The sequence below is a fragment of the Nomia melanderi genome, chromosome 1 (genome assembly GCF_051020985.1).
Source record: "Nomia melanderi isolate GNS246 chromosome 1, iyNomMela1, whole genome shotgun sequence".
Lineage (NCBI taxonomy): Eukaryota > Metazoa > Arthropoda > Insecta > Hymenoptera > Halictidae > Nomia > Nomia melanderi.
The window spans coordinates 37,208,840-37,228,415 of record NC_134999.1 but is presented as its reverse complement, the minus strand read 5'-3'; the positions used below and the strand labels follow the sequence as shown (position 1 = coordinate 37,228,415).

The 19,576-nt window shown below is 49.6% G+C and overlaps 1 protein-coding gene across 4 annotated transcripts in view; it reads right to left on the bottom strand.

The window, feature by feature from the left end:
• The window catches only part of Hr38 (Hormone receptor-like in 38), a 66,414-nt gene that overhangs the window by 5,509 nt on the left and 41,329 nt on the right, over nucleotides 1-19,576 (bottom strand). For 3 of the 4 annotated variants that reach the window (XM_031971957.2, XM_076374490.1, XM_031971958.2), the window contains exons 2-7: nucleotides 6,186-6,412; nucleotides 3,955-4,196; nucleotides 3,212-3,736; nucleotides 2,078-2,405; nucleotides 1,150-1,452; nucleotides 555-789 (exon numbers count right to left, since the gene is read on the bottom strand). In XM_031971957.2, coding sequence (XP_031827817.1) covers nucleotides 555-789; nucleotides 1,150-1,452; nucleotides 2,078-2,405; nucleotides 3,212-3,736; nucleotides 3,955-4,196; nucleotides 6,186-6,412 — 1,860 coding nt within the window. The remainder of the gene's footprint in view (nucleotides 1-554; nucleotides 790-1,149; nucleotides 1,453-2,077; nucleotides 2,406-3,211; nucleotides 3,737-3,954; nucleotides 4,197-6,185; nucleotides 6,413-19,576) is intronic. The other variant, XM_076374492.1, reaches the window with a different exon arrangement.

Sequence of the window (19,576 nt, the reverse complement as noted above, 5' to 3'; positions counted from 1 at the left end):
GATCGGAAGGTAACATCGTTACGATTTTCCGGTGGAACTTGCGTTCCGTACGAATCCGTCTCGAGATTTCTCCCCTCAGCCTCGGAGATCGATGTTGCGTGCAATCCGTGCGGCCGAAAAGGCGCACGCACACGAACGCGGCCGCGGAAATTCACTGCGGAAACGTATCGCGTGCAAGCCGCGAACGATCGCGGTTCCTTTCGTCGACGCATCAATAACTAATTGACCGTTGGATAAATAATTTGTCTCGCGGACGGATGCGCGTAATGAGGAACCAGTCGCGATCGGAAAGAGCGGAAATGGAAGGAGAAGCAATTGACAATATCCACTGTATTATTGACGGAATTCTATTTCAGACGTAAACGGCTGGTTATTCATTCAACGAACGGGGAACGCCGGTAGAAATTAAACAGAGTCATTCGATTTCTAACGAAATAGCGAGGTGGTCGACGAATATATCCGTTCTATCGGGAAATTCCGAATATGGTGATCAGACTTGAGTACTTATCGAGTACGATCACGGAGGATACGATTCCCTTTAATGAAAAACTTACCAGTAACGAGGGTAAGCGCGCACAGACAGGCGAAAGCGCTGGTGTCCACGTCTAGAACGTGGAGAGCCTTGGAGAACTCGAGTATGCTGTGCAACCAATCGTCGAAGATGCGTTGACACTGCTCGATCGCCAGCACAATGCCGTTGCAAAATGTCAGCTGGGTGGGTTCCGGTTCCGTACGGTGCGCCAGCCGCAGGACGAACAGCTCCAGGCTCGCCGATTGGAAAAGCAACTCCTGCGAGCCACGAGAAACAAAACTCTGTTAATCCTCGAGCACGAAACTCACCGGTCACTCCGGCTCCCGTTGAAACGAAGAAGAAGAAAAAAAGAAAGAGCGAATCGGGAAGACAGTGACCAGGAAGAGAACGTTCTTCTCATCAGCAGCTCGACGAGCTACTGCTAGACAACCGGCCAATCAGACCGTCGATTAAAGATGTCGTAGGCCCGTCAGGTTTGACCTTTTATAAAATGTACAAGCTATCGATCTCTTTAACGAAAGCTTCCCCGCAAAGATAATGCCTGCCGCCGGTCGATACATAATAAGAAACAGGACGCGGCGCCCGTTTACTTCTTCCCGTGTGAATTAATCACTAACCTGATCCTCCCGCAGCAGGTCCGTGAAACCGGGTATTTTGTCGGCGAAATTTCGGATCACGTCGATGGACGGGGTGAGGAGGTTGTAGAACTGTTGCGTCTTTTCCGCGTCGTCGATCGGTGGATCGTCCGGACTGAGTATTCGGTACTGGGAGTAATCCAGGTTCGCCGGCATGGTGTCCGAATGTGCGCGCAGTAGGGCCTTGATCAAGGACACCGGCGAACTCGGGGGTGATTCCTGTGGTGATTTCGGCTTCGAGGGTAGCCTGCCTCTTCGCCCTTTCAGCGAGTCTGTCCTGACCACCTGGGGGACAAGCAAACCCATCCACTTTCGAGATAAAGCGTTAAAAACACAGAATTCCGGAAGCTCAAGAACACTCGTAATTCTAAAATGTCTAACTAGAGAAATCTTATACATTAAATTTGAAACACCGACCTGGCAGACTAGCATTTCGGAAACTATTAGGTTTCATTTTTAATTATGAGAGCTTAGGTAGCTAGCGAAGCTAATGACGGTAACTGAATTTTAACTGAAACTAACGCTTGACTCTACTTCTTGGTTGGATCTATGTTAACCCTCTATGGGCCGAATGTTTGTTCATGATTATAACAAAATCTATGCAGTGCAAAATTAATAAATATCCACACATGAATACGAATTAACAACGTATTCAATAGCTTCAATAATTCCATCAAATAAATATATATTTAACACTGAAGTTACAATGACGTTAAACTTTCACGCCTGGGCATATAAAAGTTCAAGTGAACTGATTACTTAATTTTATTCACCACTTTCAGTGCAAAATGGAATAGATCAACAAGATGCCAATATACTAATATGTTACGTCAAAGTTACATGGGCCTACAGAGGGTTAAGTTACTGTCGAATAAGTACATTGAAAGTGATTAGATTGATGTCGACTCACCTCTTTCACCATGCCAACCTTCAAGCATTTCTGGTAGCGGCAGAACTGGCAACGGTTCCGCCGGCGTTTGTCCACGGGGCAGGCTTTTTCGGCGAGGCACACGTACTTCGCGCCCTTTTGCACGGTCCTCTTGAAGAAGCCCTTGCAGCCCTCGCAGGTACGCACCCCGTAGTGTTGGCACGCCGCCGTGTCGCCGCAAACGGCGCACAATTGGCTGGGGCTCGGGGGCGCTCTCTCGTTGCTGGTTCCGCTTCCGGGCGAGAGGGAGCTCACGGAACTTCCGGAGCCGCTTCCGCCCCGCGCCTTCGGAGACTCTGTGCTACCGCTACTGTCGACAGAAGAAAGAACTCGTTGACGTCTGGCATCGAGTTAGACGCGCAGCAAAAAGCATCGACGAGTATTCCAGGAAGAATTGGAGAAGCTGCTAGAAATTTCATAGATGTAAATCGGATTGAAATGAGATCCAGTTAGAAGTAAGTGCGATTTCCGGAGAACCGAGGAAAGAAAACTGGCGGAACATCGCAGCGACGGGACGCGACAATTTGAATAATCTGTAATTTAATCTCTGATGCGTTAACAGGTAATTATATTAAAAAACGGGACGTAATGAGACAAAACATTGGGGATAAATGTTCCAAGAAATTGCGGAACGGAATGCAAAACATCTCCGAGTAACTAATTAAATCGTATCTTTACGCGGAAATCGAATGGATAGTTGACGTAGGAATCAATTAATCTCATTATCAGCGCGCAACACGTGCAGGCAACCAGAAGCCACGGTACACTACAGAACGCGAACCTTATAATCACGTTTATATTATTAATTTTCTATCTCTATCCGCGAAACGTCTCGAATGAAGTCTCTAAACTTTACTCCGTTGGTTACTGACAGCGCAAATTTCAATATTTTTTTGTATCTCCGACATTAATAATTATATTTCTATCGTTTACAAAAACAAACGATAATTACACGTAATCACCTACAATTATCCCTATCGCCGTCTCAATTTACGAAGGTCGTTCGTGAGCCAGTAAACTCGAAACTATAATGACGACGTAGAAGCTATTAAACTGTTCGCCGAAGATTCGATGGAAACAGCGAATGAATTATTCACGATTAATGATGATAAATACCTCGCGGACTCTAGCCTCTGCGTAGGCAGGGATGCCCTCCTTGACCGGGAAGTCCCTACGACGACGTTGTCGACGTTCGGGCAGAGTTCCGTAGGCGCGACCGGGGTCGCACTTCCGGTGATGGTCGGCGGCGGTCCGTACACCATGGGGACGCTGACCGCCGTGCCGTACGGTGAATCCTGTCGATGATTCGACGGGGAGGGGACAGCGGTCGTCGGTGTCGGCGCTGTCTCGGTGGCGAAGTACCCTTGGTGATGATGATGGTGCTGTTGCTGGGGCGGCGGGGCTTGCTGCGGCTGATGGGGATGATGGTGGTGGTGATGGTGCGGCGGCTGCTGCGGCTGTTGCTGGTGATCATGGTAGGGGATCGTCGGCGAGAATTCGGTGGGATAGTGGCCAGTCGCGCAGGGGTACACGGTGTTCTCGTAACACTCCTCGTCCATCTTTATGCCGAGGACTTGGAGCTCTTGTCTGGTGTACCGGGGAGCCGTGTACGTTTCTTGGAAGCTCGGCAAGGGTGTTGAGCTGCGTTAGACGGGTCAGGATTAAATGCACTTACCGGCGAACCCATAGAACGTCTCGTCAAATCGAAGCATTTCGTTTAATCTCTCGCGATCGAAGCTATTCGAACTCCTCGCCTTATGATCTCTCTAGTACATATCTTTTCTGGGAATCTCTTAATGCGAAATACCGTCTGTCCTCGATGAATTTGGATAGGATAATGTTTCAGGGGTGATAAGTACCTAAGCGAGTCTGCCTGGACATCTTCTGGAAGAGGCGCAGCAGGTTGAGGGGGTTGCGGTGCTTGCTGATGGTGGACTGTTGGTTGAGGCTGGGCCGACTCGTCCGCCGTGGGCACTCCTTGTGGGTTGCCTAACTGGAGCTCCGGGAATGGGTCCAGTTCTTCCGGCAGGCTTCCCGCATCCGCAGGATCCGTGTACGACGCACTTAGCAAGTCCGCCAGAGTACTACATCCGAAAGGACTCTGCGGACAATCGTTGAGTACCATTGAAAACGGCTGGACCGATAAAGAAATGGGGAATGCGATGTCGAATGAGCCTAACACGGAACTCGATTTGTCAGTGCTATTAATGGTACATAAACTTTCCGTCAGACACTACCCAACAACCGAAGCTATTAGCTTTAAACAGAGAGTTAGAGGCTACTCACGGACAATTACATCAAAACCGAAAGCTCATAAACCTCTGGCAACGATTAAACAAGAAGATGACCGTTCACGTATCCCTCGAGACACCTCGCAGCACTAATACGAATCCGAGAGCGACGTCGCGAGACGATCGCCGGGACAAAGCGTCGGTACGGGGCAAAGTTGATTGTATGCTAACGGGCAAGCAACAATTCACTTTCCGAACCGTGCGCTCGGCGCCGGACAGCCCGCGGAGAGCCGTGCGAGCGGCAAATCGAAGTACTCGACTGCAAGGCGGTAACATTGTCCGGGCACAATCGCGGCCGGTGTCGAGGCATCGATGTACAGTTGAGGTGCGCAGTGAGGACGGCCGTTGAGGATTGGCGAGCCGAGCCGACTGCTATCGCGTGTCGCCTATAACTCAACCAGCCAAGAGGGGACAGCCTCGCAGAAATCATTCTGCATCGAAAACGTCGAACTGGTACGTCTTCGTGCCGGGAGAACACGCCGCGGTTCTATTATCCTCAAACGCCGGCGAGCACTGACATCGATGCCCCGGACAACGTTTCATCGGCGCGATACACCGTCACCTCAATTGTTATAAATAATACCGGTCGCGGAGACCGTGCCTATGAATACCTGGCTGACATTTCGCGGGTAGATCGTTCGGTTCAGCGGTAGATAACGCGATTAGAAGGATCGATGGCAATGATGGAGGACATCGGACGAGTCACACATGATGCCGGGAAAAGGGAGAAAACGCGGTTCCCCGGTGGAAAAGCAGAGCTGATCGCTGGAAAAAGGAGGATGGACCCGGTGAAAGAGGAAGGCGAGAGGATGGCAGCGGAGGGAGGACACCGGCGAGGAGGAAAGAAGGACGGGGTTGGATATTCAATTTGCCAGGTTGGTTCCGCTGTTGGGCTGACATTTCGTTCATCGCTCCCTCGGGAGTCAACGATCGAAGCTCCAGCCATCCATGGCCCTACGGTCTCTAAACGATCTCGAAAAGCTGCTCCGTCTCCTCCTCCGCTCTCCCCCGACCCTGACAAACTTCCTCCGAGCAATTACGGACACTATTCGGCGGCGGGGAGACGGCTGATTCCGTCGGATGAACCGGCTGTTTAATTAGCCGCGGCGATTCTACGATTCGCGTGGAAACAAGATGGAAAATCGGGATAGGTTGTGATTACGGAGGAGGGGGGAGGGGGGGATAGAAACAGGTAGGACGACACCCGGGATCCGGGTACGTGGGCAGGAATGCAGATGGTGCACCGATAAGCGAATGCAGATGACGATCGAGAAACGCCGCGCCGGGACGTAGGAGGGCAGATCTTGTTACAGGTCGGGTCTAGGCTCGCCGGGAGTTCGAGAAGTGCGGATAAGATACTGAAATAGTGAAAGTATCGCGCGCGCCTCTAAATACGGAATTCGATAATTACTAGCTAGGCCAGACGGCGCGAATTCCGTCGAGTTGGCGATGGGGATTATCGGTTTTCTAAGTGTCTAATGATACGCCTGAGAGGTGATCCGGGGAAATACGTAAAGAAAAAATAATGCTGAACGAACACTTTGATTGCGGAAGTTAGAAACAAGTTTGCTGCTTCCGAATGGTCTAGAGGCTACAAGCATTTTAGGGGATCGGAGACACGAATCTAATCGTTCTATGGAATGTTTATTGGTCAAATTTGTAGTAGCTCGTAGATCACTTAGACATTCCTCTTTTCTAATATAATATGTTACTGACAAGTCGGATTCTTCTGATATGAGACGCGATCTATAATCGAACGATTTGAAGATGAATTCGACGACGCTGGAGGATCAACTGACCTGTGTCTGCAGCAGAAGCATACTTGACGCTACTGTGAATGCGGTGGTAGTAGTTGTCGTAGATGAGTGATTCGTGCAGGCGAGAACTGGAACGGTAGCTGTCGGAGGCCGTTGCTGCCTCTGGCGGTGCGACTGTTGCTGTTGATCTACGTCGCTCCTTGTAACAGCCACCGCACGCTGACTACCGTTGCTGTTATCGCTGTCGCCGTTCGGCGAATGCAACTGCCCTGTAACATAATGAAACGGTCCTCTGTAGAAACATCATCCCTCGACCGCTTCGGGATCTAATAAGTCTCCCAATTAACCGCGCTCGTAGCTGACAACCAATTAACTTAATTAGAACAACTCCGAGCCGGACAACTTAAACAGACGGCGAGCAGTATCGGCAAAGAATGGACCGTTAACGGCGATATCAGTGGACGCCGGTAATATTGCTTCGATCGTTCGGTCGTTCTCCAGAAAGCGTAATAGAAAGCTTCAAACGTTGACTACGTTCGTTCAGATTCCAATAACCAAAGCAGTCGCCGCGCGACCGATTAGAAAGAACGGACGGTTTCGCTCGCGTGCATTATCTGTCCGAACCGTTTGCAAAGTTTCCATCGTAACGGAAGACGTTCATTGTCCGCCGGGACAACGCGTTTTGAAATAGAAACTCCCCGACGCGCGGCTGTCCTGAATGTACGCCGATTGGGAACGGAATCGGGGACGACAATTGACGAGAAAAAGTAATGTAACGAATGTTAAAGAGGAAACGAAGAATGGGAACCTGCTCTAGAACCGACGTACAATATCTACGGTACTGAGAGTGACCGGTGTCCATGGTGATCATGTCTGCGACGGATTCGGGTCCCCGGCGAGTTCACGCGGAAGAGGAATCGTGACGCGTGAACGATCCCGACGAGATACGAGCCAACGAGGGACCACCAGGCCAGCGGCGGCCTGGCAGCCGATGGAATTCGGGGACCACTTTCACTCGCTCGAATTCCTTTTCCCGATTGATGCTACCGTACGGAATCGGTTTATCGCTCCTCGAACGACCGACTTATCGGCGGTCGAAACCTCGGCGTCGACTGAGGTCCTCGACGCCGACGTTTCGTCCTATATAGGGGTTGCTCCGACACCCCGGGGAGACATGAAATCATTGGCATTTAAAGTACTAGCCCGTCCTATACAGACAGCCGCCATACCCCCTCGATTATTATTACGCGATATTATCCCTAACGCCCGGGGGATGACTGTGTTCCCGTCAACAAGCACGATGCCCGTTTCTGTTTTATTGAGGCGCGATGATTGTCGTGGCGATGAAAGGAATTAGAAACACTAACGTTTTGTGATTGAATGTTTAAGTTTGTACTTTTAATAATTGATTGATGGAAAGACATCGGATGGAAGCTTGAAGTTTTGATGTTCAACAGATTAAACGAATTGGAAGTTCAATTTACCGGTGGTTCAATTTTCCTTTGTTTCGACGATTACTCCGGTAATTGATAGTTCTTTATGTGAAAAGAGGAATAAATCTAGGCACGGCGGAATTGAAGAGTGCTGTAATATAATACAGGTGAACAGATGTCTCCGTAGGGTGTCACAACCCTTGCCACGAAGGAAGATCCGAATCGCAGATAGTCACGGGCGCCGAAGTCGCAGGTTCGATTTAGCGACCGATTATTGAATGCAAGCGGACCACCCAGTGGTTTTCGAGTCGTAAAACGTGCAATCTACCCGTTCATCTCGCGAATCGTTATACCGGTGGATTAATCCGACAGGGGTGCGGAGGAAATGACGCGATTAGACACAGCAGTCGTACCGTTACGGTGAATTGAAGTGGCGAGGGTGTGAAAGGGGTGGGAATTTACTAATCTAAAGACTGTGCATCATTCAAAGAACAAATCAGGCTTATGATCAAGGTAGTGTACCAAGTACTTTCACCTGTTTCAAATCTCAAAGGAACTCTCAATAATAACCTGGGCACGATATTCCCTTAACAACCTAATCACGCCACTAATTACTAAATTCCCAATCCTACACCATACTCGAACCCAAAACCATGTGATCCACGAATATCCACTCCTGTCTACAATTCGACCTGCAATAATCACCATTATTATCAACATTATCTCTTAACCCTTTTCACTCGAAAGTTTTTCAATAGAAATATTCCACATTTTCTGACGAGATACAGGTGATATTGTTTGAAACTAACTTAATTCATAGATACATTAAGCAACAGAGGTGTTTTCTTTAACTATTTCACGTAGCAACGCAAAATTTAATCTGAAACATTAAATATTCAACTTCATAGTTTTGTTGTCTCGAATCATGCGGTGACCGAGAGTCACCTCTCGAGTGCAAAGGGTTAAAATACCTGCCTCCAACCGCAGTCGCGCCTACGCAAGCATAAAAGCCCAACAATCGAAGCAACGAAGCCGAAATCTACGCACTCGCAGCTCCAGCAAACCGTGCAGCGGCGTTGCGATAAATTCCGCCGGTGGAAAGCGATCACGCCGGAAAAGAATAGTCCGCGCCGCCGGCCCACTCTCTCCCACCTCTAACCTTTCCCCTTTTTTCCATCGAGCGGCCGGTGTGCCTTGTAACCTGTCGGCGCGGCGGCAAGGTGGCCGCTGCCAATTAAGATACCTCGCTCCAAAACAATGAGAGCCCTATCAGACAGCGGGGATCAGCGGATCGGCGCGGTGCCGGGCGAGCGGCACCGTGATCCCACCTACGGGAGCGCATACTAGAGGGAAAGAGCCGCGGCGCGGCGTGGCGTGGCACCTGAGCGCGGCTCGCCTCGTGCACACGTGCACGGAAGGGACCCCGATTAAACTCTAGAACCGGCGAGCCCGGTGTGCACCGTAGGCAGGGTAAAGGTAGCGGCGAGCAGGGTAGGGTGTAGCGAACGGGACGGGAAAGAGTAGGGCTAGCCGAACAGCGTGTGCCAAGTGGATTACACCGGTGTACACGGCCCTCCCACGAACCACGCCTCTCCACGTGCCACCACGTGCTGCCACGCCGCTGCACAACCGCCGCGCCGGCTTCCTCCACGATTTACGCTCATGAATTAACCACTCTTTTCCCTTCCGCCTTCTCTTTCCCTTGCGCCGCCACGCCGTACGCCGCTGCGCGCCAAGGAGATAACGGGGGCTGAGCGGACCAGTTTTCGGATTTATGGGACTCGAGCGTCGGTGGTTCAAGCGTTGATAGCTGAGAGGTCAGCGGTGGTTATTGTTATTTCGTTTTGTATCATTGATTGTTCGAGCTTGTAGAGAATAGGGGATACGTGATTAGGGTATTAAGAGATCGTTAACAATTGAAGATTGTTAAGAATTGTTTGAGTAATGATTGGAGGAATTGGTGTTTTTGAAACTGTGGGTAGGTTGTGTGGGTTCCGGGGTAATAGGCTTCGAAAGCCTGTCTATTGTGGAGATTGCACAGCAGGTAGTAGAGACAGTAAGTAATGAACAGACAGGTGTTCAACGAGAGTCGGAAACTTTCGATCGCCGCTATCAGTGTAAGTGTTTACGATCAGAGATTTGTTTCAACGACTGTAAGAGCACTTCGATATTCATTAACACAGAGACACTCGCGAATCGGTCGTTTCTTCCACGCTTTTCGCGTGTGAAAAGTCTCGAGCGTGTCAAGCTGACGGCTATCGCGCGCAGACCAACGGCGACTCTAGTGTATGCTCAAGGAACTTTCATCCGTGTCCTCTCGAGATTCCTGGCCAGATTCGATCCGCTGTGTTCCACAATCTTCCCGGCAGGAGTGACATCACGCGAGCCTAGCAGACGGAGACGTTTCCACATTCGCTGGAGGGCGCGACGATGACGGCCGCCGAAGAAAAGAGCCGTCTATAAATAGCGACAGCTTAACGCCGCCGGTTTTTCTCGTGGAAAACCTATCGCCGGACAAGAGGGACACCCGCCGATTGCTTGAATTATTCATGAAGGATATCAATTATCGCGGCGCGCGGCGCAAAAGCTCCGCGAGGAAACGCGATCCTCGCAGTTAGCCGTGGATTTATCGGAATCTCACGCCTAATTGTGACGCGACGCGGCTGACGTCACGGCGGCATCCTCGCCGGAGATAATGACAATCGGAAAGTGGGTCGCCGAACGAAAATTCCGCGAAGTTTCGCGTCGCGAGCGCGTTCCTCGCGACTCCGCCGTGGAATCGTCGGCACTCTCCTTCGGTATCGCTCGATACCATCGTCCCGTCCATCAGTCACTGATAAGAGAAACCGAAGATGAAACGGAGATACTTTCTCGCGATACCGTCTTCTCGCCGACAAGCATCTTTCGCAACGCCTCGGGTCCACGGAATTCCTGCGTTTCGATTTCGCAACCGGGCGAATCCCGGTGTTTACACGCGCTGCGACCTGCGACAATCCGCGTTTCACCGGTTGCAACGCGGATATGCTCGTCTTGGGCGCGGTCTGTCAATAATTTGCTGATTGCTTCTTTCACGCGTCCATTGGCGATGTACAAGTGAGTCAATATTTGAAAAAGGCGTCTTTCGTACAGGGTATAATTGAAAATTGAGCAACGAAGTCGATTATATTCTATAATAGACCAAAATTTCAAAAAACTTGTAAAACATTCTGGCAATCGAAGTAAAGATTGAAAAATAAATGAAAACACTATCTTAATGTAATAGTTTCATAGAACAATCTTTTCATCTCTATACTAAACGAACGTTTTCTAAACCATTTGCCAGACGAAAATAATGCGCGTGGGTACAGAAAAGTAGTTCACACCGCATCATAGCAGACGAAAATGAATTAATAGAGATTAATGAGCCATTTAATGATAGAGTCGATCGAATGGCTCCATTTCACCCGTCATCGGTGCGAATCGATTCGGACTCGTCTCGTATGCAGGCACACCTCGCCTATAGCAACGTTAGGCACCAGGACGGCGGGTGCGCGTGCGTGTACGAGAGAAAGTAGGACCTGATCGTGTCCCGGAGTCATACGACACATAATCGCGCACCGAGATATCTTCGATTCAAGCTCGCACACGGTTCGCCCACACGAGCCAGACGTCTCTCCGGCTGGACGATCGTAATTAACCCTTTCACTGCTAAGTAGAGGCAGTCCCGTGCCGGCTCGTCCTCGGCTTTCCGCTTGGATCCCACTTTTTAGAACGGCGAGCCGGAGACTATCTCTATGCGTGGTTCGAGGCGTAACAACGTGAAATCCCGTTTCCGAAAAATCCACGGCGAGATCTTAATCGAGGTCTCCGAAACTCCGCGCTAAAAACGTGCGAAGGAGAGGCGATAAAGAAGCGCGCGGCAAATTGGAGTCGAGCTGACGAAAGATAGGTTATAAACATAGTGAAACTTCGCATCTCTGCGGTTCGCAAATTTGCCAATCCTTGGGAGACTCGGAATTGAATAAATTTGCTTTTTCATTAGGGAATCGAGAGGTCGCTACACGGGACATGGGAAAGCTAGTTTAACCGATGAATTGCGATTCCTGAAATTGAGACGTCCGCTCGCTTCCGTCATTTACAGTCCGTCGAATTAATCTGTCAATGTAACTCGATCGGAACGAAAGACGGTAATCCAAACTAGTTTAAGGGATTAGAACGACGTAACAGCCGGCGACTGTCGGTCAGTTAATCATCGCGGACGTTCCATTTCGTTAATCCCGTAACACGTTTGCGCCGCGTATTTTCCGCTACACCTGGAAAACCGAGTGAATCACGGGGACCGACATTCCCAGATTCATACATAAATGAATTTTTAAGTTCCCGGGTAACGGGCTAAAACTGGTCCGGCGCGTGTGCGGGTCGCGCAGCTTTCTCCTTCGATGAATTTAGCGAAAGATCGACGACACTGTAATTAACCATTCGTACTACTAAATCCTGCACGTTCCCCATTCATCATCGTAATCATCACTTCCAGCTACCTTCACTTAATCTTCTCTTTCAACGTTCTAAATCACGCAGCTCCCTAAGATCCTTACCGGAATAGAAATCTCCCGCACAAACCAGAAAAATCAACGTTCAAACAAACTTCCTACAACAACCGTCAACAAATTTCCCCCAAAAACCAAACTGAACCAATCCCCATATACTCCCTAAACAAAGCAACGAAACTCCATCGAGCTTCCCGAAAGTCTAAGCGAAAGAAGTCCATCGCAGAAGCAAGAAGAGGAATCAAGGATTTGTGAAAGTGGCAACCGGGACCAGGAAAGCCGGCTGAAACAAATTGTCCAGATACCCTGGAAAGATTAGATACGTTCCCGGTCGGATTGACCTCTCCCGATAAAAGATTCCCTCTCGCGCGCGGCAATAAGAATACAAAAGCGGGTTTAGCTGCGCGAGCCGCGGCTCCGCGGCGGTCCGGGTTAGAGTGCGGCTTACGGTGTCGATGGAGGTGAAAGAAGAGGTTCGACGGTCGGATAGCGAGGGAGGTGAGAGACAGAGAGAAAAACGTGGCGCGCGAGAAAAAGAGAAGGAGAGGCAGAGCGAGGAGGATACCGGAGAGTCGCTTGCGACACGCAGGCTCGAGCAGCCAGGCTGATAGGTAGGTAGGTAGGTATATCGCCCCCTGACCCCGAAGAACTACCGTGAGACCGGCTTAGCTCCGGTCGGAGCACTCTCCTTTGCTCCCTCTCTCCCTCTCTCTCTCTCACTCACTATCTCACTCACTATCTCCCTCTCTTTCTCTCTCTCGGTCGCGCTACTCTTTCCCTTTCTCTCTCTTTTTCTCGGTCTTTCTATCGCTGCGCCGCGTATGCACACGTAAGTACGTGTGTGCATCCAGGCGCCGTGGAATAAAGAAGTGGGAAGGGTACGGTGGCGTGACACCACGACCAACAACCAGAAAAGAGAGGAGGAGAAGGGAACGACACGACGAAGGATGTTGTGACTCGTGGGTGCAGCTGCAATGCGGCCCCGGCTGCATTCAGTGGCGCGGCGCAGGACGATCCGAGAGGGCTTTCCGATGGCACGCCGGGATTATCCTGGGCTCGCGCGGCGCACACACGCTCCGATGAATTTCGTAACCGCGTGGAAGCGGTTGCCGCTCGCGGGGATTGTTCTCCGCGGCCGCGTGCCTCGCGGTTCTACGATCGATTCGTTTTATTGCCCGGGATTACCCGCGCTGGGTTTCTTTCGAGACGGTTTTGGATCGGGCTCGGCTCGTTTCTTTGGCCGCGGGGCTCTGGGGACGGTTCTCTTGCTCTTTTGCGAAGCTCAGTTTAGATTAGCCGGCGACACGGAGTTGGTTAATTCGAGACACGCGATGGGAAAGTTTGAGGTTGAAAGTTTGAAGTTGAAGTTTCAGGTTCTCCGTTGGATTTCATTGAAGAGTTCGCGGTTGTTCGTTATACAGTTTATTCCTCTTCGAACGCATCGATTAGTTTCTCCTATGAAAAGAGGATTTCGTCACAAAAATGGGAATGTACGTTAATTTGATCTGCGAATGACGAATACAATCCATTAATGAAAGTGAGATTACAGGGTACACCTTTTTGTACACATTTAACAGTCCACGTAATTGGCTTTCGTAATTAAATTTAATGGCTTAATGAAAGTGTCACTGGTTCAGGATTTGCCTGGTTAGAATTAAGTTAGTCTGGAGTTACGAAGATAATTGCCCGGGCTACGCAGAGAAACGAGGGATCTCCGAAGACACTGGGAACACCTGAAAACGGTGGCCCTGTTGAATCTCTCAATTAAGTATCGATTCACAGTTTTGAAGAGAAAGTGACGGCCTTCGGGCGACTTCGATGCCAGGCTAGTCGAAACTGCAGGCGATTCCGCGGCATCCGCGGATGATAAAAATACCCGTTCTCACGGAGTTTAATGACTTTTGGATATCCCGGATTGCTAATCGCTGGATAGGAGAAAGTCTCGAGCGAGCGTGGCCGATACGAGAAACAGCGACCGGCTGCTTATAGCCGCGGATGTCTCGAGCCGTGACACGCGGGAATTTGGCAAATTGCGCGGCCACGCAATACGTATCGTCTCGTTAAAAATCGTGGAACGGGTATCGAGCCGTCGGGCTGCCATATAAAAAAAAAGAAATGAAACGAAACTAATAAATTCCGCTAAATCTAGCCATTAAAGATTTACCATCAATTCTCAGGAGACTTTCGTACGCAACAAACGCATAAAGTTTCACAATCCCTTCATAACATAGATTACTTTAATTGCTTTAATTAACAGCAATCGATATGTCAAACCTCTTGGGCAACGCAGCCCCGAGAACACTTAACATTTGATCCGAAAGAAAGGTTCGAAGAAATGTTTCTTAACGCTGGAACCGCTACGTCAAGATGATCTATTCCTGAATTCTTTTGCTCCGCCACTGAGAAACTAGGAAATCGATTTGGTAACGCAAGAGTGTTAGATTCTAAACCGATCAACGTCTCGAAAGATACGTTCTTCGACTTTCTACGGAGAAGTTTTCCAAATCGATCGAACGGATCGCCAGTCGTAGCGTCTTTCGGTGGATCCAGGAGATCCGAGGTTTACCGGACACCCAGTAGATCCAGGCGAAAGTTAATCCCCGCGAAGGCGTCCGCGGGTGAATCCTCCGTTGTCGATAGGTTCGCGTAGATTTGGATGGTCTCGGGCCGGGCAGTAAATTATCGATGAACCGTGAACGAGAGAACGCGAGAACAGAGAGCGGAGACAGGCGTGCATAAATCATCGGTCGGATAGGAGAAAAATACGGGCTCGTAATTGCGGCCCGCGGAATTTTACGAGGAAGTCTTAACGCTACGGCTCCGGAACACCTAACCCGCGAAGAATGAACACCCGATGGACCGGTAACGATTCGTCGTAATTCACGATCATGCTAATAGGGAGGCGAACGGGTGGGGGAGGTTAATTCATTTATCATCTCTCTCTGTCTCTCTTCGTCCGTCCGTCTATATCGTTTCTCTTTTCTCGTTTACACGAAGAAGAAGAGAGACCCGGGTTTTTCTACATCGTCCTGCATACCGACGATGAAAGAATAAGCAAATAGAAAACCAGACGGACGAGATGCCCGACGCCGGTGCAATTGTGAGCGCCGCGGAACGTAGATCAGTGAAATTTGATGTATCGCGGCAGCGTGGGTAGAACGCAAGGTCTGGAGAATGTACGCTCTTCCAGGGGATCTTTTTTGCTGTTGTTTGCTCTTTAATTGCTGCTGCGTTATTGGGATTGCTGTTGTGTAGCCGCTATTTTTAACGGAACGATCAATCAACTGAAGTTACAGGTGTGCACAGTTTTTCCGTGCAACTGATTACACGAGGACGAGAAAAATGGAATGTAATAAAGGGATAATAATAGAAACGTTGTTTATGGAAAGACATTAGAGATACTTATAGACGATCTAATCGAGACAAAAATTTCAGAATTGCACGTGCGTCTCGTTAAGAGGAGCGATGAAGGTTGAACGTAGAAGCAACACCTGTTACAAATTCCGAATTAACGAGAATCCAAGCATCGAATGGCGTGTGACGCAAAATGGCCGTACGAAACGGCTCCACCCACATCCCGATCTTCGCATGCGTGTTCCAAGCTCGTATATATCGATCCTTCGGTTCCCTTCGCGGAGGAATAAAAGGAGAGAGACGCGGATAGAGGAGGACAAGGATAGCGGGCCGAGCGCCGCGAGGCGTATCTCTCGCCGGGCATTCAGATCACCGGGGCAAATCGGGATTTTCCGAATTTTCGATCGTAATGGGAATCTCCCGAGTGTTTCATCCGTTCGTTCGCGAGCCTGCGCGATCATGGTAGACCTACACTGTAACGAAATTAACTCCGCGCGATCGAACACGTAATTAACGGTGTCGCAACATCCGCGAGAGGATCTTCTTGTTTGCAATCGCCGTCCGATCGAGCCGTGGATTCCGGAAAGATTCCCGTTCCGACTGAATTACTCGATCGAGGAAAATCATCCTCGGAATCGTCATTCACTGGACGAAGATGAATGCTGACGGGGGAAGGACCGGATCATTTGCGGACTTCTCGATACAGTGTAATGGAATTTTCGCGTTCCACCTGCAGGTTGTTCGACGCGTCAGCTGACACTTGAATTCTTCGCGACCTCTTCTAAATGAACTTCGATTTATTTGTATCAACGATAAGCGTATATATTAGAGATTATTTATTATCCAATACTAGTTTCTTCGGACTGCAATAAATTTTTGAAGTCCGCTTCTGGGAACTGTCCGAAATTCGGAATTAACAGCTGAGGATTTCTTAACAGATTTGATAGACTTTCTAATTAATTCGTGATGCTCGTATCGTTTGAATGAATAGACCGATGAAACGGACACAATGAAATATAGGAAATAGCGTCGTTTCATGCATAGCTTGTCAAACTTTCATTCACAACCGGCGAGCGCTATGTAATAAATTATTCGATCAATTGAGTTCATATCGAAGCGCCTCTCTCCTGTCAGGCAGGCTGAATTCGATTTGAATATCGCTGTATATTACAAGTGTTTCTAAACTGTCATTGAAGATTAAAAGAATCGAGGCAGACCCGAGGACCTCGGGGACAAGCGAGCTCGATTAGTCACTTGAAATCATCGCCTAAGTATGATTGATATGCATATTTTATGCAGCAGTGTAGTAGTCAAAAACACAGTCGCCCGGAGGAGTGACTGGAGCACCAGGGTGTTCGAAAGGTGACGAGAAAAAATTCTTTTACACGAGATTTCGTTTATCTGCGCATAGATTACATAGTATCTACAAGAACTGTCGATATATGGGACTCGAAAGAAAAAAACCTCTTTCAATATTTCCAATTGATTTATAATCCTCTCTTCCTAATTCCACCTTAATCTCATAAACACTTATCGCACAATCTATCGATCCCAAATTAATTCTCAACACCAAAGAACATAATGAAAAAAACAAAGGGGTACTTTCTAAATTACCTCTAGCAATAAAGTGGCATAACATACATCTCAACGCCGCATTAAGATGCTCACAGGCCCCGATTACCTACCGAATTCCCTAAAAACATGCCGAAACTCGACTCCTTATCCACGGTAATCAACGAATTCCCTCAACCTCGAAAACCCCGGTAGTCCGATACTACACCGAAACTTCGCCGAAACTACCGAAACCCAACAAGCCGAATACATTCCGCTGAACCTGAAACACACGGAGCGTGCACACGTTTCTCTGATTAGCGGCAAACGGGTCCGCTCCTTTCTCCGACGCGGTTCCCCGAGCGTGCAACATTCTCATTAGGAATTAACGTTCGCGGAACCGATCGGGGCGGGATCGATCGAATTAACGTTAAATTGTTTCGGTAGAGCGCACCGCTCGCTCGGTGTCCGGCAGCCCTCGCCGTTTAGGTGCGCAAATGGACCAGTTTTTCATCGTGTGGCGAACGAGAGAGGACCGGTATCGACGAGCCGTGACTCGCTGCTCCGATACGCGGTAGCCGACACGTGCCGATAGAAAATAATTTATTAATATTCCCCTATGTTCCATCGCCGGCGCGCACATGCTCCGCGTGAAACCTTGTATCGCAGGCTCGCGTGTACGTGCGCGTGTTCGAGAGTCTCTCTCGCCTGGCCCGTTCCTAGCCCCGGACCGACTAGTTTCGAAGGCGAAGTGGTTCGGCGAGCCCCGATCGCAATTAAGACCGGTCGAACCTGCCCGAGCGGACGCGCCAAACGCGGCCTCTTGCATAACTGTCCACTCCGGGGAGTTTTGCAGGATGCGATCTCCGTGGCCCGATCGCGGTGCACGAAAGCCGCGCAAGGATCATCTCGTAACACGCTTCTCCTCCTCCTCTCTCCGGCCGGCTTCGCTCGCCGGCCGGCGATCGTCTCCCACCATGACGGACGGGCCGAGACCGGCGGAAAGTGATCCGACCGCTTCGCCGGGATTTCTTCGTCTCGCGGAGTTTTTTCGTCCTTTCGATCGGGGTCATCCTTTCCGAACGCAACGCGAGCAATTCGACGGAAATTTAATTACCCGAGGATTTTCCGACCGGTCTTCCGGCTCCGACGCTCGCAATTGACGAATTAACGCGTTGCGCGAGCGCGCTTTACGTCTCTTCGAGGATAATGGAATTGTGTTTTCGTTCGATTCGGTTTTTGCGGATGGTATTGTTTGTTGTTCCTAGGTTCCCTCGGTGGGGTTGACGACGATCGCGCGAACGTCACGCAGGTGTTCTTAGGAGAATCATCCTCGAAGAGGTGCTGCGATGACGACACCGGTGACCTTGATTATGATAATAATTGTCATATATGGAGTTTAAATAATATATTGTGACGCGCCGCCGGTGCACAAGAAGCGACGGTTTTTCTCTAGCCGTGTCAGGACAAACACGCGTGTTTTACTCGCATGAAAAACATGGTGACATGTAATATTCTGCTTTGACGACATTGTCGATAATGTGGTTTCATTATTTATTTTGTTGTCGCGACCGTAGTTGATCGGTATTACTTATGTATTCCTGCCGGGACGTCGGGCGGCCGCTGACAATGCTTGATTGGCATTCTTTTAGACGAAAACAGTCTGCGGATGTGTCTTAATTGCGACACACGTCCCCGCTTTGTACACCGAAACGAGGATAAAGCGAATTGCGATTTACGATCGCCACGTTAACCGGGCATCTTTCCGCGCGTAAAACGTGTCGCCCGATGGCAGACGCCGGACGAGACGTTTTCGAGACGACTTTTCGCCGTTGAGACTCAAGGACGACCACGATTCCTCGCCTCTTCTCGATTTAACGGGGTGCCCACGTGCGTATGCGCAGATTCGTCTGCCGAATGTCGCGAAAATTCCTGCGGACACTTTGCGTAACCAATAAAAAATAGCGGCAACTTGTCCACTACTAAAATACTGGCCCAGTAAATTGAGCTATAAATTCCAGAATCATAAAACACGAGATAAAGTAACGCTATGAATAATTAAGCACTTAGCCAATGAATTGAAACCGAAGATGAAATTAACCTTTGCGGACTGAAAAAGTAATTTCCTTGAAGCTAAGATGCAAAAGAATTCAAATTTTAATAAATCCTCGCGGCTTCACCAAAGGAACGTTCAAAAGTCAGCTGCTCGGTAATTCTACCGAGAAGCCGAGAAACTAGAATCGGCCGGTGTTTCCCGAAACGAAGGTTACTAGAATCGAATCCCGCCGGTTTCCTGAATCTCACGTATTCGTGTGGGACCGCGTCACCTTTCCCCGCCGCGGCGTACGGTACCGGTTGCTCGTCTCCTCTCACTCTCGTCGCGATGGTGCCGATGATGTACGCACGGACAGACGTACGGACGGGGCCTAGGAGCGACTTTCATCGAAATCGATGCAGGAACGAATCTCAATCGTGTCGGCCGCAGAGAGATCGAGCCGGGACCCGGAGCGTGGGTTTTCTAATCGCCTAGGAAAGCCACGGAGGTAGCACGTCGCGGTGCCAATTAATG